The sequence below is a fragment of the Salarias fasciatus genome, chromosome 4 (genome assembly GCF_902148845.1).
Source record: "Salarias fasciatus chromosome 4, fSalaFa1.1, whole genome shotgun sequence".
In the NCBI taxonomy this organism is placed as follows: domain Eukaryota; kingdom Metazoa; phylum Chordata; class Actinopteri; order Blenniiformes; family Blenniidae; genus Salarias; species Salarias fasciatus.
This window is the reverse complement of record NC_043748.1, coordinates 18,075,257-18,099,883: the sequence shown is the minus strand read 5'-3', so window position 1 is coordinate 18,099,883 and position 24,627 is coordinate 18,075,257. Positions and strand designations below refer to the sequence as shown.

Genomic DNA, 24,627 nt, shown 5'->3' with positions numbered 1-24,627 from the left:
CATGGACTTTTGGACTCTTTAAGGCCATTTTTTATGTCATTGTCTGGATTATTGTTGTTGATGTACATTGTTGGAAGAAAACATCCTCTTGTGAAGTAAACCCAGCTTCAACGTGTGCGCTCTCAGTAGAAGGGAACCGATGTGGAAGGCGGATGCCTGATCAGGAAGTCTTGTGGAAAGTGTCACCCACTTCCTGACTTCCCAAAATGCTTTTTAGATCAGGGAGTGGTCAACTTCTATCTGGCTCGGACAGACGCAGTACGGAGGGTCGGCTTTGACCCTCAGCTGCAGCAGGTAGCTCACTCAGGTGGATACTTTTTTCATCCATGATACAATCATGTTTTGATGTGAAGATGCCCAATCCTTCCCCGTGTTTTTAGAGTTCTTTATGGATGGTCTGGGCTTACTGATGGTCGCCACATGTCAAGACGTGAAAATCGGCCATCATTGCAAAACTGAGGAAAACACCAATCCTCGCTACGCAAAATTCAGAACACCTACAAAGAGTGACGATGGCTTTAAATCCTAGCTTCGCTTGTTCAAAAATCATCTCAAGTGTTTTGTTGTTCATGAAAGACTAAAGAACAAAAAAAATAAAAAATGTTGGTGTGAGTTCTGCATTTGTCTTATCCAACCCTGTATTGTTTTAATTTGGGCCTCAGAGTCCCTGATCGTGGTGATATCCTGTTTATGACACCAGCAGTAATGTGATCCTGAATTTCTGAAGCTGTTAAAAATTTGATTAAATGTTTGTGTGTGTGAGTAGGTTTGAGAGTGTGTGTGAGTGTGTGTGTGTGTGTGTGTGTGTGTGTGTGTGTGTGTGTGTGTGTGTGTTTTGTGTGTGCGGCCTGCACCCTGTATGGTTTGAACCTGTGGCTTACTGTAAGCAGTAAATGTATCTTTTTCTCCCTGAAATTAGTACAAAATGTTTCTGACATGCAACGATTGACCTTCTGACAACAAGAAGGTAAGTTGTTCGATCATGAGGCTTCACCACTTGGTGGCAGTAAAAAACCTGTTGCTGACGCAGCTGGGGTTCATGTCCTAATGTCACTTCTGCTTTCAAATCATTTTATATTTATTAATCAACTTTTTTTAAATATAGAAGTGTCTTGAGGATTAAGAAAAGCACACATGCTGTGCTTTATGACTGTGTCAAGCTCAATTTGAAGCAAACAAGAGGGAATTTGGAACTCACCAAACTTACAGTTCAATCTGCTTATTGAGCAGCTCTCCGATGACACCACTTTCTACCAGCTGAAATAAGAGCTTGTTTGCCTTTGGTGTTGGTCCCAACCTAAATGTTGCTTTTACAAGTGCTCAAAACTTGTTAAAAAAATATACACAACTACAAATTGTACCTTTACAGGTGCTCAAACCCTTTTCACCAAAGATACCTCCATAAGAAACAACAGCACCCTCTTCAGTTGTAGTTACAGCACTGAGCTGACAGTCTGTTCTTTCACCTCCCCTCCTTCTTTTGAAATGTCTCTCTTGAGTCAGTCAGCCAGTCATTTTAGACACAGACAGGATAAGACTGGGACACATGAAAAAGGTAAGAACAGCAGCATTTACATCCCTAAAAATTATCATTTATCAGGGAAAGTTCTCACCAAATTAAATATCTTCAAAAGTAGTTTCATTAATGTCAGATATTTTGTGATCTTTTGTGATATTTTATTTATTCTAAATGATTTCCCATTTTAAAGGGAACTTGATCCAGTGGATTATCATTACATGACTTCATTTACAGAACATGAACAAAACATCTTCGTTTTATTCTACCTACAGATGCCTGAATCAAACAAAAGACTGGTTCTGGTTGCTGTGATATGTGTGACCACACTGCTGTTGCTTCTCATGTATTGCAAGACGAACAGCTTTTCACTGGCTTCTCAGGAAATGGTAATCGAACCAAAAAGGTAAGATCAGTAGTCTGGATGTGTGTGTGTCTGTGTGCCAACTTCTCATTTATCCTTAAAGGGCAACTCCGGTTTTTTGGCACCTGGACCTTATTTATAGGTGTGTGCATGCTCATATACTCACTCAGACAAACATCGTGCAGCTCGGAGTCCTCCAGAAGTTATTTAGATCCAACCGATTTAGCGGGGGCCACGGCAAGGGAGCTTTAGCGTGGGACATAATCTCTGAAAAATCGCTCATTCCGGCTATATTTTTTCATCCATCGCCAGTCTTATCATAAAGTCAGCTCGTCTACCGTCTTCAGGTGGGTCAGCTGACAGTTTTCGCTAACTTAGCCACAATTAGCTCGGATGGGAACGTTGCAGAGCTCCTCTCCCCAGCAGAGAGGCACTTTGAGTCAGCCGTCAGCCTCGGCTGTCACGGCGCCCCCCCCCCCCCCCCCCCAGTACGTGGCGCCCCAGGCAATGAACTGTTTCACCTGTAGGAAGGACCGGCCCTGCTTGCATTTGTGACACGAGGGTGCTGCATTGCGTCTGCAAACAAAATCAAGTTCATGTGTCATCACATGTTGTCTGTGTTTTATTCAAAAGTCTCAGAGATCTACTAAGTGTAAGAAACAAAATTTACATATGAACTGAATGGACAAATGAAAATAGGTGAAATGTTGGAATTTCAGGATTTTTCAGTCTTCCAGAAGTTTGGATTTACTGGGTGAATTAAGTGAGATTAAAAAGAGGTTGAGAAAGTCTTGACATGGTTTTTTTCAAGCTGAAGGGTAAAATTTGCCTCGTAAACCAGACTCGCCCACTCATCATCCCCGTTTGGATTTTGGTGTTGAGCTCAACTCCAAATCCAAATGTGGATGAGGAGTGGGCGGGTCTGGTTTACGAGGCTAGGGTAAAATACTGATAAAAGAAAAAAATGGTTCTTGATTTATTTAAAAAAAGAAAGAAAGAAAGAAAAGAAAACAGCACAGACAGTTGCACAATGTCACTGTTGTCCAGCCTGCACCAGGACACCAGGTGGTCCATGCACAGTAAATGGCGTTTCAGTGGAATTGTTCACTTTTGTCCTCTCTCTTCTCCTGTGTGTTTGGTGCTGTTCTAACCCGTCTGTTGTTTCCAGCTCTGTGGCTCACATATGGCAAACATATTGTCCAAGAAATAATTTTAACCAACATAGACATTTGTAAATCCATTAAATTAACTAGAATTTCCAAAATTTGAAAACAAAAGGAGGGAAAGGAAGACCTAAAAATTTTACAGAGCATGAGGGAGCTCATCACTGACTGGCACCAAAGCCCAATAGATCACCGATTTAAACTGCTGCAATGAAAATTTGTTAATGAGAACATATTTTACACCAGTTAAATTGAGCAAGAACAATAGCAACTTTCCAGATTCATGTGTAACATGTAGTGAGGCAAAGGGGACCTGATGCTGTGTGCAACAGAGGCAAATCCAGAGAGAAAACAACCAAGAGTCCTGCTACACTGAGCATTGAATTATGAAGAACAAATATTGTGGTTTGTCCTCTGTGATAGTAGTTAATGTATAACTACTGTTTAGGAAGAAAGATTAAGCTTTTTTTGTTTTTAAAGGGTGGAAATATTGATCCTTCAAGACAGCGTTACATCTTTCAACCCTCTAGGTCCACATTTCCCCGTCAGCTTCCGCCTTCTCCATCCTGTGAATGCAGTCATGGCGCAGTGCCTCTCAAAGATCTCCACCCCAAGGAGCAGCGTGAGGCCATCATGCAACGTCGAACAAAGGAGTTCCAGCAACACAAAGCAAGGTAATGGCTGCAGAGACTGGATCAGATCCAACAAGATGGGTGAATGAATGACTTCCCAGCAACTGAGAATGGTGGACTGTTTTTTTTTTTTCCTGTTTTTCTTTTTTATATCTTGCACAACATTCCAGAGTACATCAAATCAAATTAAACTTCAGTTCTATTGCACTTTTCATCTTAAAAGACAACACAATGTGTTTTCCAGTATTAAAAACAAAAATCAGTATACAATAAAAATAAAGCAAAGTCACATCTTCACCATAATCACACACTCCCACGTTCATCGCTTACAATAGGGAGAAGACATAGCATGGCACTGAGCATCATGGGAAACACTGCCACTGGGGCCATCTACACCAGGAGAAGTCACAGGTTGGGACTGGGGGGACTGGGGCACCCCCCAGTTAGTAATATATATTTTTTTTTTATCAAGGGGAGAGTTGAAATCCTTTTTTGTTTTGGAAGACCAGGGAGGAGTCCATGACAGTAACCTGACTGACAGGAGACAAAAGCATATATTAGCACCTCCTTACCAACCTGATAGAGAAACGGGTGGACTCTGGCTATATTCTTAAGATGACAAAAACCACTCTTAGTAATATTTTTAATATGTGGTGTAAAATTCAGCTCAGAGTCAAAAATCACGCCCAGTCTTGTAGTTTTGGTTGAAGTTACTTTCTGTGGCCTTCAGGACCGAAAACTACAACCTGTTTAGTCCTGGTTGAGCTGTAGCAAATTCACTGCCATTGTTACGTCAGCGGCTCAAAAGGAGGAGAGGAAGTAACATAAAACCCAGATATAAAGGGGTGAACAGAGGTGTTTAATAATCAAAAAGGATTACATTAACTAAGGGACACCAGAAGTCAAAATCAACCCAAAAATGGAAAAACAAAACCACTCCGAATGGCGATTCCTAAATAATTAACCAAAACAACATAAAACCACCAGCTACTCTAATCCAATCCAGTTTAGCACACAGATCCAAGCAGTTAGACACTTCAGCTGAGCCAGACGTGGGGAGCGACAGGTCACTGCTCAGACGCAGCCGCTCCCAGAATGATCTTCCCGTCAGGCTTTTCAAGGGGAGGCTCCTCCCATTCCTGCTCGTGATTGGAGGCTACCGTGTCCTTCCCTGTGGTCTGGTGCTCCAAATAATAATTCAATTATCACCTTCCTGGACAACTTGAAAGTGAAACAGGGAGAAACCCAAACCACACATGCATGCGCACGCACACACTCAGGCACAACAACAAACAAATACGGCAGCAGTCGTAACAGCCATCCTTACTTGTTGTCTGCAGTACAGTTAAAAAGGGTTTCTATTGGCCCTGAGTCATCACAGCCATGTACAGCTGAGTATCATTCGCGTAACGATGGAAACTGATGCTGTGTCTCCTGATGACGTCCCCAAGTGGAGGCAAGTAAAGGTTAAAAAGAATGGGACCTAAAATTGAGCCTTGGGGAACCCCACATCTAATTTCATGGGTACCCGAGAGCCCAACCAGTAGGGATGGGACGAGATCTCGTGTCACGAGATCTCGCGAGATCGCAATGCCGCGAGATCTCGCGAGATCGAATGCCGCGAGATTAAGTACATTTATATAAAGGCAAAAACTCTTTATTAACTGGAATATTGACGGAATGATACATTACATGGCGCACAGCCATATAAGCACGTGCAAAACCCTGAATGTGCTCATTTAAAAACCCAGTCGAAAAGGACATGAAATACTGTTCTGCGCATGTTCTATCTGCAAGGAATCTTGGTCTTTTGAGTACACAAACTACTTGTGATACAGTTTAATTGATACGACGTAAAGAAAATGTGCGGAAACGGTCGTTCAGTTCTTCTCTTTTATTGAAAAAACGGTGCATCGCATCAATGAACATTTTACCTCGTCTTGCCGGCTCACACTCTTTTTCTAACAGCACGCAGAGAGAGCCTGCAGCGGCTGCGGCGCCCTTCTTCCTCTGTGGTGTCTGTGAAAAATAAGGTTGAACATGCAAACAGCGCACCTAGTGGCATGAAGTGCAAATGCAGTCATGGCGTCATTTGTGCGCCGCGGTTTGAATGGGAATAGGCGAACGAGGCGGCCGCTGAGGGCGCAGTGTAGAGCGGAGGGCAACGTGGCCGTACAAGGGGCACTCCAACCCGACACTCCATGCTCCGACGCTGCATGTGAGTACCGCACTGCCCCCTACACCTCAGCACCAAACCAACCAACCCCCCCCCCCCCCCCCCCCCCCCCCCCCGTCTCGTGTCGTCTCGATCTCGTGGACTCAATCTCGCGAGACATCTCGTCCCGTGAAATTTGTGTGTCGTCCCACCCCTACCAACCAGGTGTCTGAGTCTGTTTAGTAAAATGTGATAGTCCAATGTATCAAAGGCAGCACTCAAGTCTAGATATTCTTGTGTACATTATTCTTGTGTACATTATTTTGAGAGATACCCTCTCCTTTCTCATTGAGAATTCATGCATTTGTCGATTTAAATGCAGGTACCTGGAGGTCTTTGTTGGACAGACATGGCAGCTGACATGAAGGACTGGTATTTCTTCTCATGACTTCCTTGCATCCCTCTCCTCCACAGGACATCATCTGTTCTATCCAAACTCCTCTATGCTTTGCCAAACTCTCCTCTGCAGTATCCAATCCAAGGCTACACAGTGCGGCCTTTGACCCCAACACTAATACCAGGTACTTAGCTCTCTTTACCAAAGAGTAATCTGAAAAAGTGTTTATTTAACATGTCACAGTAGATGAGAAAAAAGAAAAAAGATATTACCTGTAAATTGTTAATCTTTTTCAATGTGTCGAGTTTCGATCTTATTCCTCTGTGTACCTTTTTTTTAATATTTCAAAAGAGACATTTCTGAAGGATCCAATTTTCCTGAATGTGTGGCTGTCAGTGTCTCTGTTTGTCTTGTGATGGACTAGTGCCTTGTGCAGGGTGGGATGGTTTTCACTGCTCTGTGACTCTGTGTTTGGGAAAGCAGAATAAAGTTACCATGAAGCCAAACAGAAACATCCTTTCAAAAGAATTTTATGAAATGAAATTCTTAAAGTTGAATGGATGAGATGTCCTTTTGTGTTTTCAGTATTAGAGCTGCATGCGGGAAAAAGAGACAGCTACAAGGTTGGTCATGATCCATTGACTGATCCTTGGTGGTGGGATTGGTGGTGGGACGCAGGTCTGGTGGGATCCTACATGTTTGCTCCACCTTTCTGGGATTCTTCTACTGGGACAGGGGAGATGCATCATTGTTCTCCAACGTTCAGGTTTCTAATGTCTTCACTTTCTGTGATCTTGCTTCTATTTCCTTTTTGTCCCTTGTTGTTGTTCCTTGTTGTTCAGTTCATGAGTTGAAGGTCTGTATTTCTATTTAAAAAGCTGTCTTTGAATGATCTGGCTCTCCGTGGCTGTATGGATTGTCCCCATATGCCCCATGCACAGCGGGCTGCTAGGCTGGCACAGGTTTCACCCGCTGCTGAGGGTGGCCTGGGGACCTTCTCTTCAGGGCAGCTGCCTTCCTCTCAGCCGAGATGTTCAAAGCACCATGAGGGATCCGCTGCTGGAGCCCAGCCACCTAAGAAGCAGGCAAAGACCGAGCAGCAGCTCGCTACAGAGACAGCTCGGCTGCATAGGGAACTGGAGGAGGTGAGGACCCTCCTGCGTGAGCGCCAGCCTGACTCCCCTGTGGGGGGCACCGGAATGCCGTGCACCCAGACTGCATCAGCCACCGAGGAGGATGTGTCCTTAGTGGCCTCTGCCTCACATTTTTCTGAGGAGGCCGGTGAGCGCGGCTCTGTGGTGTCAGAGCAGGAGTCCCTCCGGTCGTCGTAGAGATTGGTGGGCCAGTTGGAGAATGAGTCCATGCAGGCTGGCACAGCTGCAGCTGGAAATCCCACAGCCAGCACAGCCTGCTTCTGTCAGCGCTTTCTTCAGGCACAGGCGGCCCCTGTCTGCATTCGCGGTCCCTCCCTCGGAGGATTTTCTGACGGAGTTGCACTCCTGCTGGAGGGATGGCGCGGCCCCCCCTCAGGCTGTCGGAGGATGGTCGGAGACTCATTCATTCATTCATTCATTTCAGGCGATTAATACTGCAAAACAAAAAAAAAAATTCCAATATAATAACATAAACACAGAATGCCTGAAAAAAGGGAGTAGGAGGAAGAAAACTTATTTAATCCTACCCCCAAGCTCAACAATGGAAACACTGTGAGCACATGGTTATGCTACAAGACAAAATACAGTAAACAATAGACAGTAACAACTAGACAATACCGACAATGGTAATTAACAAAAACCAGCTATTGTGACGGACAGAATAGCAGAATGGACAAATAGCAGGAATGATCACGGACTAATAACAGAATGGACAGATACTGGAATGGACAAATACCAGAATTGAGCAAGGTGAAGGACAGAATACAATTGAAGGTAATGGAACACTAATATAGACGATAAACCAACATGGATAATGGACGACATGGAAGCGACAGGAGGAGAACGTACATTATGGTGAAGAATAACACAATGATCAGTATCTGTAAATGACAAGGTGAGTTACAAGATGCTGTACCTATATTTAGACCAGATCTAGTGTTTATAATACAGTTTAAATCTATTAATACTTTGGCATTGCTTGTGCTGTAAGTCCAAACTGTTCCAGAGTTCCACCCCACACACAGACACACAAAAACTTTTACGAGTAGTTCGAATTCTGGGTAATGTGAAATTAGCATAACCTCTCAAATCATGTGTTTGCTCTCGAATTATAAAGAAGCGTTGAAGATTGGATGGTTGGATTCAATAATTTATTGAAAGCTTTAAAGAGAATGATTGATGTGTTATATTTTACGAGATCATTGAATTTAAACAACTTTGACTGAGTAAACAAATTATGTGTGTGTTCTAAAAAACCCACCTTGTGAATGATCCGCACAGCTCGTTTTTGTAACAGAACAAGAGGATTAATTGTGCTCTGGTAGGTGTTTCCCCACACTTCAACACAGTATGTCAGGTAAGGAAAGATTAAAGAATAGTAAAGTGTGCGAAGTGCATTCACATCCAGGTAAGGTTTTGCTTTGTTTATAATTGAGAGACTTTTTGAAATTTTAGTTTTAATGTGTTTGATGTGTGGTTTCCATGACAACTTGTTGTCAATTACAGCACCCAAAAATTTAGTTTCACAAACAAATTCAATAGGTACATTATCAACCGAAGGTTGCATCTCTGAATTCCTTTGTAGATTCCCAAACATCATTGCCTTGGTTTTTTCAATATTTAAAGATAACTTATTTATATCCATCCATTTCTTTATCGCTTTGAGTTCTTTATTTACTACAGTTATTAATTCATTATAATTGTCATTACAATAGAATATATTTGTATCATCGGCAAAAAGGATGAGTTTCAGAGTCTGAGATACATTAAAGATATCATTTATGTAAATATTGAACAGTTTGGGTCCCAAGACAGACCCCTGGGGCACACCACAAGCAATTCCAAACACATCCGATTCAAACTGTCCCATTTGGACATACTGTGCTCTTCCAGTCAGGTAACTTTTAATCCAGTCTCCCGCCACACCTCTGATTCCATATTTATATAATTTATTAAGTAATAGAGTATGATTAATAGTGTCAAATGCTTTTTTTAAATCGATAAAAATGCCAATTGCATGCAGTTTCTGGTCGAGTGCAGATGTGATTTCTTCAAGTACTTCAATTATTGCCATTGATGTTGTCCTTTTAGATCTGAATCCATACTGCCCTTCATTTATTATTTGATGTTTTCCAAGAAATGATTCTAAGCGAGAATTGAAAAGTTTTTCCGGGATTTTTGAAGTGAGATTGGTCTATAGTTTGTAAAGTGGTGTTTATTTCCCTATTTATATAGCGGGATTACTTTTGCGATTTTCATTTTTTCTGGAAAACAACCAGTTTGAAATTACAAGTTAAAGATGTAGGTCAAGGGTTTGACAATATTCAAAATAACCTGTTTTATTATCATCATACTAATATTGTGACAATCAACAGATGACTTACTTTTACACTTTTGAACAGTTTTCATAACTTCTTGCTCATTTGTAGCAGACAAAAAAAAAGACATGGAATTATGTTTTATATGCACAATAGTCATCACTTCCTTGGTCAGGAATTTGTGCTGACAATTCAGGGCCAACATTTACAAAGAACCGATTGAATTTATTTACAACATCCTTCATGTTATAATTTTCACCATTTCCGTTGATAAAATATTCCGGATAAGATGACTTAAATGATCCTTGTTTAATTAAACTATTTAGTGTATCCCAGGTCCCTTTCATATTATTTTTGTTTTCATACAGTTTATTTCTATAATACAATTGTTTGCTACTTCTTATGATGTCGGTTAATTTATTTTTGTACTGTTTATACTGTTGCTCAGCTTCATTAGTTTTCAGTTTAATAAAATTTCTATAAAGTGTATTCTTTTTCTTACATGCCTTGATTATACCTTTTGTGAGCCAAGGACTTTTCAATTTTTTTTTTTTCATGGAATAGTTGATCAGCGGACAGTGTTTATCATACAGTGAGGTAAATAAATCCAGAAATGTATTATATGCAATGTCCACATTTGGTTCACTGAGGACTGTAGTCCAATCTTGATATGCAAGACTAGAATTTAAGGAGTGTATAGATTCTTGAGTTATCAGTCTTTTGGAGAAAGTTGTATCTTGGATTTCTGGTTTTTTTAAATGGTAGTCATATACAGTGAACACAGGTAGATCAGTGATATCACAAACAAGCAGGCCACTAGTGATTTTGTTTTCTATAATGTTAGTCAAGATATTGTCAATAATTGTCGCACTGTGTGCGGTTATTCTACTCGGTTTTGTTATAGTTGGATAAAGGCTGAAAGTGTACATAGTATCAGTGAAGTCATCAATAGTTTTAAGCTTTGAGGGATTCAACAAATCAATGTTAAAATCCCCGCAGACGAACAATGGTTTAGGGCTGACAGTGGAAAACAATGTTTCGATATAATCATTAAATGTAACTATACATGATCCAGGCATCCTGTACATGCAACTGATAATTATATTTTTCCTTTTATCATTAAGTATTTCCACTGTTAGACATTCCATTAAACCATCTATGGCGAGCGTCATGCTTGGTACAACTTTAAATTTTATAGATTTATGAATGAACATAGCAACCCCCCCTCCAGCTATATTTACTCTATCCATATGTGTTAATTCGTATCCATCAAGACTAAAGAGTGCACCTTTTTCGCAGTTAATCCAGGTTTCAGTTACAGCAATAATTTTAAATGGTTCAGAAAAAGTTTCTAGGTACTGTTTGATCGGCTCAAAGTTTGCGTACAAACTTCTGGAGTTGAAGTGTATGATTGATAGTTTGGTATCTGGTTTTACGTTGTTCTCAAATTGTTCATGTGTAAAATAGTTGCAGTTATTGGTAAGAGAAACAAGGAAATTATTGTCCGGGTCTCTTTCTGCATCATATATAGTGTTTTCATGATATTCGTCGGTTTCCAATTCCATTTGTTCGTCAACGTTAATAGTGTGCACCATGTCCATGTCCATGTCCATTATAGGCCATACTATAGAAGTAGTGTTGAGTATGTTGAATAACTGAGTTCAGTTACCTCAATATTTGTCCAGGTCCTCGATGTTTTTGACCACCAAAACTTTGGCATCCTCTGGCGTCCCGTTCAGTTTGATGAAGATTTTGCAGTTGGCATGCATGCATGACATGGCTGAAGCCGGCCTCGGCCCAGGACCTCAGTGCCAGGGGCCAGGGACTGATGTCCAGGGGCCGGTTGTCAGTGCTTTTTCCCATCAGCAGCTGAGTCTCTGGGTAGCTGTGGCCACAGACCCCTGGGTGGTTTCCACCTTGACCTTGAGGATACACGTTGCAGTTCCGACGCCGGTCCCACGTTCTCGGCCAGGTCACCATGACCGTCATCAGGGACCCGGTGAAGGCACTAGCCTTGGACCAGGAGCTGGCCACCCTCCTGGCCAATTGGGCAATCGAGGCGGTAGACTCCCTGGTGGACCCAGGGGGATTCTATTCTGGGTACTTCCTTGTACCTAAGAAAACTGGGGGATTTCTCCCCATACTGGATCTGAGGGGCCTCAACTGCTACTTGAGGGGGCTGCCATTCTGGATGCTGACGCTGATGCAGATGTTGTGGACCATCTCTCCAGGGGAATGTTTCACGTCGGCCAATCTGGTGGTTCCTTCGATTCGCCTACAGAGACCACCACTGGCAGTTTCAGGTGCTCCCTTTCGGGCTCTCCCTCTTGCCGCGGGTTTCCCAGGGATGACCCTGGACACTGCGACCATGAGGGCCTGGCCGTCCTCTCCCAGGGTGGACAATGTCCTCAGTCTCCTCGGCTTGTTCCGGTGGAATGCCACCTTGTGGTATGGCACTTTCCTGCGGCTTTTGGGGAAAATGACTTCCCTGACAGCTGTGGTCCCTTTTGGGCCTGCTGTCATTGCGCCCCCTGCAGAGGTGGCTGAACGACTTCCAAGTGGCATCGCCACCGGAGGCTCAGGGTGTCGCAGCGGTGCCTTTCGGCCCTGGTCCCATGGAGGGACAAGGCTTGGCTTGGCTCGGTGCTCTGCCTGGTCCCTGTGGTCCTGGACTTCCTGCAATCTCTCTTGAATGATGGCTGGTCCCCGTCCACCCTGAGGGTGTATGTGGCGGCAATATCAGCCCACCATGCCTGATGGCACAATTGGGGGGCCACACCCTAGTGTCGGCCTTCTTCAGGGGGGCTTTGAGGCTCCATCCACCCAGAGCCACTCGGGCACCGGCCTGGGATCTACATCTGGTGCTGGAGAGCTTGTGTCAACCTCCCTATGAGCCCCTCGCAGCGGCAGAGCTGTGGTGGGTATCACGCAAGACGGCATTCCTGATGGCCATTATCACGTCGAAGCATGTGAGGGAGCTGCACCCTCTGTCTGTTCACCCGACATGCCTCAGGTGGCATCCGGATGGGCGGGAGTTACGCTGTGGCCGAAAGCCGCTTTCCTTCCTAAGGTGTTGCCGAGGCTGCGAGCCAACCAGCCTATACGACTCACTTGATATGATCCTCCATCAGACGACACAGGGGGCTGGCCAGAGCTCTTGTGGCTAGTTTACATGGCAGAGGCTACATGGCGGCTACGGTGGATGTACTGACGTCTGACCTGTTGTTTGTCTGCTTAGAAATAAGGGCTCTGCACTGTCCAAGCAATGCCTGTCCCACTGGGTTGCGGACACCATTCGACATTCCTATCAGGCCGCGGCCGGCCTCTGCACCAGGGTGTGCACTGCCATTCTACTAGGGCGGTGTCCACGTCATGGGCCGCCCTTGAAGGGAGTGCCCCTGGTTGACCTCTGTGCTGCCACCTCCTGGACGATGCCTGGCATCTTCTCCAGGTTCTGCAGGTTGGACATTGTGCCTCTGCATCCACTGTGGGTGGTACTGGGCCCTACAGAGGCATCTCAGTGAGGGGAGTTCCTGGGAATCGTCATTACTAAGTTGGCATACGTCATTCCAGTGCTTTAAGCACCGCCTCTGGTGGTCAGTAAGGATGAACTAGAGCGAAAGTTCCGAATGTAACTATGGTTCTATGTATCCCGGATGACCGCCAGAGTGTTCGGTCACTCAGAATCCTCGTGGTCACGCGAGAAGATTCTTTAGGAACCGAACCCAGGGTAGATACCTGAACTTATAGTAGTTCCTGGGTCACCCAGGGGTCACGAGTGACGTTGTTGGAATACATACTCAAACTGCGCATGCGCAAAGGGAACATTCCAGTGCTTTAAGCCCCGCCTCTGGTGGTCATCCATGATTCATAGAACCGAAATTACATTCATAACTTTCGCTTTATTTTCACTCTGCTTTAGAACTTCCCAGTCCCAGGAGAATATGGACTGGGAGTCATGACACTCTGGAGGCCGCCATCGTTGTTTTTTACAATTTACAATTTACAATTTTACTTAGCAGACGCTTTTGTCCAAAGTGACGTACAACAGTGGGGGCAATTCAGGGTTCAGTGTCTTCCCAAAGGACACTTCGGCATGCAGACAGTGGGAGACAGGACTCAAACTCACAACATCCAGATTGTGGGACAACTGCTCTCCGAACTGAAACACCGCCGCCCCTTTTTTGTCCATCTTTTCATGACTGTGCAGATTAAGTATTCACTATGGCCATGTCCTGCATGCACAGCAGCGGCATTTCCAGCATCTCCACAGAAATGGAGCAAAAAAAAAAAAAAACATGTAGCAATGTTTTCATTTTGTCCCATTTGTTAAAAACTTCCACCTTGGGAGTCATTCTCAAAAAGTTGCTTTTTCTGTTGCTCCAAGCACTGTTGTTGTGTAAACCGACACCCAAAGCTCAATAAAAGTTTTGTGTTTCAACTTGAAAACATCTCTTATTGGTGGATGTTAGCGGATGTGTGTCAGTGGGTCTCGATTACTCTTTATTCTTTTGCTTGAATTCAAAACCAACATTTATTTACAATTTGATACGTGTTTAAAAAAAAAACTTGTGTTTTTTTGCTTCAAAGGTGATGCTTAATTAAGTGTACAGATTCTCAATTTGTCCATAGTTTAGGGTTTGGAATAGGGTCAGGGCATTGATGCCATTTAAATTGTTCCACTAGTAGTGGACCACTCTTTGTAGTGGACCACTACCAAGAGACCAACTAGTACAGTCTGTGTCCATGTCTCCTGAATGGACTTTTTCTCATTGAATACACAAAAGCAGATGTCGTTCTTGTTGAGGGTCAGGGTTTAGGAGTTAAGGTCAGGGTTGGAGTCCATGAATCGTGTATAGGTCGTACTCTGACCGGTTCCATGAGGAACCAGTAAAGACAAAAGCTTCCTGGGGGGATGCATGTGCTATCTTGGCTGCAATCTGAAGACAAGAGGTATTTTTTAAAGGCATGAAGGGGTTAAAATGCTGTCTTCAACCTCAGGCAGGTTGAAAGAAAAGTGGCTTCAGCATTTATTATCATTTCTCTGAATCTGTTGAAACGGTACACCTTTCCCAAACGTCATTACCTTCATTCCCGGATCTCGAGGACGTGAATGCCCAACCCTCCTCCTTGAAATGCATGAAGCAGGTCAGTTGCTTGACGATGTTGCAGCACCTGTAAATTGAACTTTGAATTGGTCGGCTGATGTTTCTAACGTCAGTATTCAGTACAGCTGTTGAGGAAGCAGGTGGGCTCATGAGAACTTGATTAGTTGAAGACACATGAATGACTTTGCTGTCCTCTTTGTAGTACGGATGACAGAGTCTGTCTTTACTTGCAGTGATCATCTGGTTTTGTAGATATGTTGTTGATCTTTATTCAGTTTCATTCAGGTGTCTCTTTCGTAGGTGTTCTTGAATGTGTCCAAAGGCATCCTGACGACAGTGACTCCAGACGCACAGGTGACAGTTAACGGTGAGTTCCTGAGGGTAAAACTAGATTCAGATAATGCGATGTTTATTGAGTTCCCATGTCTGTCAAGGTATACCTCATGCCTCCCTTATTTGGGGGGCTTTCACACCTGTACTGAGTACTTAAAAACTGTATCTATTGGCAAATGAAAGAACACTGAAGCAAAAAAACAAAACAACAATAGAGGGTTTTCACCGACGTCACGACTTGGGCGGTACCCTCGCTGCGCCGGCATATTGGAGATACTCAATGTAAACAATCATACTGACAGTAGTCATGATTGTATGTTATGGAACAATTTGAGTGCGTTCAGCCATGTCGAAAGCTCGTCAAAACGGACTGAAGAAGCACAGGAATATCGGGAAGGCCTTGGGTTACAAGAGAAAGCCCGATATTTCAAGAAGCTACGGTTTATTGGTGGTAAAGATCCGTACGAGTTGGCTCCCACCTCCTGGACCCTCACTGGGGACCAGCGCTTTCGTAGGGGTTGGGGTTGGGGTTGTAAATAATTGATTAAAACGCAAATATTACCAAGCTGATGGCTAGAAATAGTGTGATAGCTGAAATATGTTTTTTTTTTTTACATAAAATACTTTAAAAATCTAGCACAAACTGTTTTTTTTTTTTTCAGGAGTAATACATCTCTTAAGGCTAGGGACAGAAAAATTCAAGTTTCTGTAGAAGCTAAACGTTTATGAATGGTCAAAGTAACATATGAAGTCATTAATGAGCTTAAACTGTTGCGCTCTGTTTCACTTACCTGACAAGAAATGTGCCGAACAAATTCGGATGTTGTCCAGATTTTTCCCTCGTAGATCTTGGTGAAGCTTTGCTAACCACAAGCGCCTCCGTTCCTCTGATAGTTTTTGGCATTCTTCGCCCTGGTTTTTTATAACTTTTGGAAGTCTATTCATTCGGGGGTCTATTCATTATCGGGGTCGCGGGTGGCTGGAGCCGATCCCAGCTGCTGTGGACGAAGGCGGGGTATGCCCTGGACAGGTCGCCAGTCTGTCGCAGGGCGACGTCTATATAATTCGAAATGTTTTTCTCAGTCTGACCTATTGGTACAACCAAGACACGGCAATAATTTACCATTTTTCTTGATAACGCTCTGGATCTTCCTTAGGACTCGTGCTTTGTTGTGATACGGAGTACCTCCAAGATGGCGACTTCCGGGTCGATGACGCGCCTAATGACGCGACGAGAAAACCCTCTATTGCAACAATGAACTATTTCAAACATATTTATTTAAATGTACACATATAAACACAATCTTGATCCACAACATTGTAGTAATGTGAAAATAATAAACCAATACCACAAAATAAATACATTTAAATTAGTGGTGGCCAACGCAGAAAAAATAAGTGATTAATCGCAATTATTCGCATTATGCGCAAAATAAAATAACGAATTCAAAAGTTCTCTGTAATGATCATCCTGCCCCTTGCCGGGGACAGGGACATTTTGCAAGAAGCAATTTTACAATAATAATTTTACAATTCATCAAATATGATTTATAATAACTTGAAATAACAAGTCTTTCCAAGAGTGCACCCCGACCCCCCCAACACACACACACACACACACACACACACACACATACACACACACACACACCACCACCACCACCACCAAGAGCAGAGCAGATGAAAAACGCAGCTCATTCTGAGCACACACTTCCTCTGTCTCAAAAGACAGGATAAATTCAGTCAAGGCAGATTGTGTGTTGAAAGGAAATGTTTTTTTGTTTTGTTTTTTTGCGTGTTTTCAGCGCCCAGCAGGTCGAAATGTTGCGCCGGCAAAAGACGCGATTTAAGTTTCATTTTCATTTTTGTCATATTTGCTCTCCCTGTTTCAGTTTGTACCTTATACCAGCCTTTTCCTCGTGATTTTTCTGATAATTCGGCCAAGTTCAATATGGCAAATAATAAGGAATGGACCGTGTTTCACGCAGAAAGCGCTGCAGCTGTGTGTGCTTTTTTGATGCGCAGCTGGAGAGACACCCAGCTGGAGGGGGGCGGGGGGGGGGGGGGGGGGGGGGTGCTTAACGTCTGATGAAAATATTTGTCGGTGTTAAAGCTCCTGTCCAGAGTTTTGAAAGAGTGAGAGTTTTTTTTAATCCAACGTCTTGAGGTTCTGCCCTTCCTCTGCTTTCGTGAGCGACCAAGCCACGCCCCTTTAATTGTGCACGCGCATTATTCGTCCGGTGAAAATGAGTTCCTCTGAGTCCGCAAGCATCCGACATGTTTAGCTGTTTACGGTGGATGTTCAGGAGACAGTGGATATTCCGAGGTAAGCGGGGCGGCTGCTGCATAGCGAACTCACCTCTGCCTGGGCGAGTGCGCGTGCTCTCTGGCTGCATGCACACGTTGATTGACAGCATGACAAAGCGGAAGTTTGAAATTTATTGGCTGAAGCTGACGGCGCTTTTTTAGATAATATGGGGGTCTATGAGATGAAGGTGGAGCTCATAAATACATTTTTATGTTGCTTTATGCTAAAATTATATTATAGTATCGAACCAGACTAACACATTTAAGCTGTGTTGAAAAAATTATACATACATTGGAAACGAACGGAAACTCCAGACACAAGCTTTAAGAAAGCAGTGCAGTAACGCGTTAATAACGCGTTAACGTGCCGAGCACTAATTTAAATAAATAAATGAATGAATAATTATCAAATAAATAAATGAACTGTATTTTTCAAATTTACATTAGCACAAGGGAGATTCCTAATTTGAATTTACACAATATGAATAGTTTCAGTCTTCATTGTCAGCTAGATACAAACAGCAGGAATGAAAGGGTTTTTCAAAATCAGTGCTGTCTTCAGCCGGTGGAGCAGATCTGACGTTAAGTCTGTGTTCAGTTGGCACCTCAGTGGCTCCACCACAGGTCCAGAACATGATCACAATATTCCCTGCTTCACACAAAATCCACGAGCAAAATAAATCTTATTTTAAAACTTATTTTACTTTTTTACTTTATGATCTTATCTTACTTATTTTCTATTAACTTTGTATCATGTGTTTTTACGTTTTTAGCCGCTTAACTCCAGTGTTTCCTGAGGGCGGTCCTTCACACCGGGAGTTGGTCCCGGTCCAGTGCTGGGGTCACTGCGCTCGAGTCCTCTGGTCCTGGCTGGCCTGGGGGTCTCCACACCTCAGTGTGCAGGTTCCCCTTGGTCTGGCGGGTTTGGGGGTCGAGCGCTTGGGCCCCAGTATTAGTGACCTTCGCCTTCTCCTGGTTTGGACGGCCCCACTAGTAGTGTTTTCCCATGATGCTTAGTGCCATGCCATGTCTCCTCTGCTTTGCTGTGTGCAAAAATTGGGAGTATGTCTGTGTGTGTGTGGTGCATATTTATTAATGGTGCGGTTTTTATTCTTTGTTTTTATTATGAAAAGTGCTATACAAATAAAGTTTGATTTGATTTAAATAAATAAATACATTTTAAATAAATAAATCTTACAGCGTGGCACCGATCAGCTTTCCCAGGACTTCCTCACCAACCTACCTTTTCTCCCTCACTCTGCACCCCGAACAAAACAAAAGTGTTTCCCTCTCCCTTGAACTAATCAGAACTATGGTAGACACAAAGCCCGCCCCCCGACCAATCACAAACACATAAACCTGGCCATGACCTTGACTGACAGTCAGACATCCAATTACTGTTCAGTTAATTTTAGGTTCTCTCAATTTTTTTTCCACAGTCTATTTTTTTTTTTTTTTTTTGCAATAGGAAATGGCAATACGCTCATTTTTGTTAAAATTGCAATTTCCCTGTATTAAAATACGGCAAAACCGCATCACTTGACAGGTAGACAGGAGATTCTTGGGGGGAATTGTAGGAGATTAGGGGAAATTTTTTCTTTCAAATATGTGAAATCATCAAATTGTGTTTGTCACACACAATAAATGCCCAATTTGGTTTTAGTGACATAACAAAATGTCCGCCATCATTGCCTTTTGAATTGTCAAAAAATACTGAAACTCACTTGACAGTGAAATGATCCATCTATTGCACTGAGCTCCTGACAAAAGAAACATATACATATATATTAAAAAAAAGAGGCCTGGTGTAGCTTATCCCTTCAGCATGTTATGTGGTTAATTAGCTTCTAGAAAAGGTGTGTGAGTCAGACACACACACTTCAGTTCGTTGATCTTGCAAGAAGACACCGTGCACAAATGAAAACCACTGCAAAACCTCCTCACCAGACCACGAGGTGTTCAACCCAGTCCTAGATTAGACCTACATCTATATCAATAACATTATTTTTAAGCTCATGCATTTCAGCAAAATTTTGAAAAGTAATGAATGTCGAAATCTTAATGATTAGACTCTACATCTCAAGAAATGTTGATATTTCAGTGTGGGATCCATAGTGAGTGAGCAACACCACCTGAATGTTTAATGTCAGTCTCCTGCCAGCTGTGGTTCCACTCAGATGAAATCATGATCGGTGGATGATTAATGTGCATTTTGTACTCGTGCCTGACAGGTGCTGGTACAAGAGGACTGTCCATTGAGTCCAGCAGCCTGGTGCTCCTGAATGAACTTCTGGCCAAAGTCTCGTACACCAGCAGTACCTACCACATCAACAGTGGAGACCTGGGTATGTGTCCAAGAAAAAACCAAGATAAGAAATAAGAGCTAGAAATGAGAGTTTCAATGCAAAATGATGCCATGTCCCATTCCTGGTGCAGGAAGTGGTATTAAAATGTGGTGACTGGATGGATGGATGGATGGAGGCATGCATGAGCCTTACTGAGCCCACACTGTATTCTTCTGCACTCAGCATTCTTCAGGTTTGAGAGCCATGAAGCTTTGTTTCCCATTGTCATCAAACAGCCCCAAGTCCCAGTTCTGTACGACATGGGAACAGGTAGGAAAACACTTCTCATAGGTTTGTCAATACAACTCGTCTTGTTTGTGTTGTGTGTTCCAGAACAGTCCATGTCTGTCTTTTGAGATGTGTCCTCTGATGAGATGAACAAAGAACAAAAATCTCCCATGGAGTATTTAATTTTAACTAGAGCCTCTGCAGTAAATGAAGAGTAAAACATGAATGAACTAAAGCTGTTGATGCATGGACAAGCCGAAAAACCTTCTCTTTTGCCCAACAATCAAAATGACTGAATTGCATTTAATCTTTTAATTGCTTATTGATTTAAAGGTGCATTGAGGAGTTTGCACGTTTTATACAAAACAGCGCCCCTGCAGGCCTTGGGCGTAATGCAGCTTAATGAAAAACTCATCCCTGTGGCTCGCGTGCACGGAAGACGGGAACTCCTTCTTCGCTCGTTTAGAAGTGCTCAAGTAAGATTTAAGTTTCTTTTACCTGGTGGAGTCTGTGCTGGAGCTGTGGCAGTGCTAGAAGCCGGTCGTTTCTTACTTTCTGGAAGATCCTGCTCAGTTGTTGCTCACTAAGCATCTGGCGGAGTAATGGCGGACAAAATGAAACCTAACCAGCCGGAGCGCGCATTACGTCATTCCTTTCAAATTCTCCCCAAAAAAATTCTGGTGCCAGACCGGCACTGAAACTTTCAAGTGACAATTTAGCGCTGTTAGAGGTACTTGTAATGAATATGTCAGGGCACATTGTACACATCGTTGAAAATGTGTAACATATTTATGGTGGAAAATAAGTATTTTTAAGGTTGTAAAACTCCTTAATGCACCTTTAAGTTCCAAATTGGTCCCAGCTTTGAATAGAATAGATGCAACATAACTTCCATAAAAGCATAAAAAATGTGATTTGTTGTCAGCCATTTCAGTTCAACAATGCGATTTTCAGAGGTCATTAGTGTCGAGTACCATTTTATTTGTTGTGTTCTTTCATTTGTCAGACATTCGGTCTCAAGTCACCATCATCACAAAAACTTTCCTGAGATACCCACAGCTAAAGGTGTTGTTGGCCAGCATTCGAAAGTTCTACCCTGACATAACGGTCATCATCGCAGATGACAGCTTTGAACCAGAACACATCTCTGGAGAAAATATCCAGCAGTACATCATGCCTCCAGCTCAGGTCTACAAGCACACAAACTCTGACACACATTCAAACTTTCTTTTAATTTTCTGCTTAGTTTCATTCAACTTGATTCACAAATACATTCAAATATGTTAAAGACTGTGTTTTGACCCTCAGGGCTGGTTCGCCGGTAGGAATCTGGCGGTTTCCCAGGTGATCACCAAATACCTCTTGTGGGTGGACGATGACTTTTTTTTTACAGAGAATACAAAGATTGAGGAATTTGTGGAGGTGATGGAGGCTGTCCCGGAACTGGACGTGGTAAGAATCTCCATCAAACAACTAAACAGATAACACCATGGTGCAACATGAAAACCAAGCTAAAAAAAAAAACATGGATTTAAAGATGCACTTTGCATTATTGCAGGTCACAATGTGTCATCCACAGAAAACTACATTGCAATGCAGACCATAGTGTATATATGTGTGTGTGTGTGTGTGTGTGTGTGTGTGTGTGTGTGTGTGTGTGTGTGTGTGTGTATGTGTATGTATATATATATATATATATATATATATATACATACATACATATACATATACATATATATATAGTATATGTATATGTATATGTATATACATATATGTATGTATGTATGTGTGTGTGTGTGTGTGTGTGTGTGTATATATATATATATATATATATATATATATATATATATATATATATATATATATACATACATATACATATACATATACATATACATATACATATATTAGTGCTGTCAGTTTTAATCGCATTGATCGCAATTAATCATGATTAATTCATGGAGAACTGTCAACAATTAACTTCTCTTAACAATAACAACAATAATCTTAACAACAAGATCTCTGAAGTCAATACGTGATCAGGAAGTAAACTGAAGTACATCCACCAAGAGACACAGTAGGTGGCGCTGTGCACCAAAGTTGTTGGTCGCCACCTGCTCCAAAGAAGAAGAAGCACATCTCTGAACTGCAAACATCTGCTGTGGGCCATCTGCTGTGGAATTTATCCTTTAATCCAATGTCTGGAGGTTCCGCCCTCCCTCTGCTTTCATGAGCGACCAAGCCACGCCCCTTTAATTGTGCACGCGCATTATCTGTCGGATGAAAATGAGAGCCTCCGACTCCTACAGCATCCTACATGTTTAGCTGTTTATGGTGGATGTTCAGCAGACAGTGGATATTCCGAGGTGAGCGCGGCAGCGGCTGCGTACCTGACTCACCTCTGCCTGGGCGAGTGCGCGTGTTCTCTGGCTGCGTGCACATGTTGATTGAGGGCATGACAAGGCGGAAGCTCGAACTCTATTGGCTGAAGCTGACCAGCGCTTTTTCGGATAACTTGGGGGTCTATGAGAAGGCAGAGCTCATAAAACATTTTTTATATTGCTTTATGCTAATATTATATTATAGTATCGAACCAGACTGACACATTTAAGCTGTGTTAAAAAATGATACATACATTGGAAACGAACGGAAATTCCGGACACGAGCTTTAAGATAACACCGTTATCTGATTGACTAAAGATGGAGTGAGAGGACTGCTTCCCATACTCTTTGGGATCAGTCTTTTTACGATCTACAAACTTGGATCCATACGCTCTTCTAGGCAACAGTAACTCAATCCTGCACTGATTTGCATTCGAAACAAAATAAAATCACATTTGAATCCAAACCAGATCTCACTTTCAGTACCCATTGCCAGAAATCCATGTGATAACATGAATACTGAAACCAGCCACTGTCCAGAAGTCCACAAGAGTTAAAATACGTTCGCACAAATTCAGATGGATTAAAATGCATTCTCCATCTTTTCTCTTGTCGACCTGGAGATCGTGAAACACATTTCACCAGCCAAGCTGAATGACTTTGTGGTGTCTCTTCTCTCATCAGGTGGGAGGATCAGTAGAAGGGAACCAGTTCTACTTTTCTATTCTTTATGAGGAAGGAGACGGAGTGGAAGGCGGCTGCCTGATCAGGAAGTCTGGTGGAAAGTTTCACCCACTTCCTGACTTACCAAAATGCTATTTCACTCATGGAGTGGTCAACTTCTTCCTGGCTCGGACAGACGCCGTACGGAGGGTCGGCTTTGACCCTCAGCTGCAGCGGGTAGCTCACTCAGGTGGATACTTTTAATTACAAATCTAAACCCATCCAGTTTCTTTCATCCAAGATACAATCATGTTTTGATGTGAAGATGACCAATCCTTCCCCGTGTTTTTAGAGTTCTTTATGGATGGTCTGGGCTCACTGATGGTCGCCACATGTCAAGACGTGAAAATCGGCCATCAACGCAAAACTGCGGAAAACACCAATCCTCGCTACGCAAAATTCAGAACACCTACAAAGAGTGACGATGGCTTTAAATCCCAGCTTCACTATTTCAAAAATCATCTCAAGTGTTTTCTTTATTCATGAAAGACTTCAGAACAAAAAAATGTTGGCGTGAGTTCTGCAGCTGTCTTTTGTCCAACCCTGTACTGTTTTTATTTGGGCCTCAGAGTCCCTGATCGTGGTGATATCCTGATTATGACACCTGCAGTAATGTAATCCCTTGTTTTTCAAACTATTAAAAATGTCATAAAATATTTGTTTGTGTGTGTGTCGGTTTGAGAGTGTGAGTGTGTGTTTCAGGCCTGTTGCAGTGTGATGTCTTTTATCCAACCCTGTATTGTTTTAATTTGGGCCTCAGTTTCCCTGATCATGGTGATATCCTGTTTATGACACCCGCAGTAATGTAATCTCATATTTTTGAAACTATTAAAAATGTCATAAAATGTTTGTGTGTGTGTTTTGGGCCAACTGCAGTGTGCGCCCTGCATGCTGTATGGTTTGAACCTGTGGCTTACTGTAAGCAGTAAATCTATCTTGTTCTCCCTGAAATTAGTACAGAATGTTTCTGACATTAAGAAAAGCACACATGCCGTGCTTTATGACTGTGACAAACACAGTTTGAAGCAAACAGGAGGGAATTTGGAACTCACCAAACTTGCAGTTCAATCTGCTTATTGAGCAGCTCTCCGATGACACCATTTTCTACCAGCTGAAATAAGAGCTTGTTCGCCTTTGGTGTTGTTCCCAACCTCAATGTTGCTTTTACCAGTGCTCAAAACTTGTTAAAAATATACACAACTACAAATTGTACCTTTACAGGTGCTCAAACCTTTTTCACCAAAAATACCTCCATAAGAAACAAGAGCACCCTCTTCAGTTGTAGTTAGAGCACTGAGATGACAGTCTGTTCTTTCACCTCCCCTCCTTCCTTTGAAATGTCCCTTTGAGTCAGTCAGTCAGTCATTTGTGACTCGGACAGGATAAGCTTGGAACCCTAAAAATGATCATTTATCAGGAAAAGTTCTCAATAAATTAAATGTCTTCCAAAGTAGTTTCGTTAATTTCAGACATTTTTGTGATCTTTTGTGATATTTTATTTA

At 42.6% G+C, this 24,627-nt stretch overlaps 1 protein-coding gene across 2 annotated transcripts; it reads left to right on the top strand.

Moving 5' to 3' along the window:
* Positions 1–1,439: 1,439 nt before the first annotated feature.
* Positions 1,440–23,974, top strand: LOC115387780 (beta-1,4 N-acetylgalactosaminyltransferase 2-like). Of its 2 annotated transcripts, XM_030090634.1 has the most exons (13): positions 1,440–1,555; positions 1,792–1,922; positions 3,574–3,717; positions 6,305–6,411; positions 6,813–6,850; positions 7,169–7,372; positions 15,108–15,174; positions 19,679–19,792; positions 19,976–20,062; positions 21,027–21,208; positions 21,329–21,472; positions 23,087–23,315; positions 23,418–23,974. In XM_030090634.1, the coding sequence occupies exons 1-13, from the start codon at positions 1,547–1,549 to the stop codon at positions 23,609–23,611; spliced, it is 1,650 nt and encodes a 549-aa protein (XP_029946494.1). In that variant the 5' UTR covers positions 1,440–1,546; the 3' UTR covers positions 23,612–23,974. The 2 variants fall into 2 exon arrangements, with proteins under 2 accessions (XP_029946494.1, XP_029946495.1); XM_030090635.1 differs by lacking the exon at positions 7,169–7,372.
* The last annotated feature ends 653 nt before the right edge of the window (positions 23,975–24,627 follow it).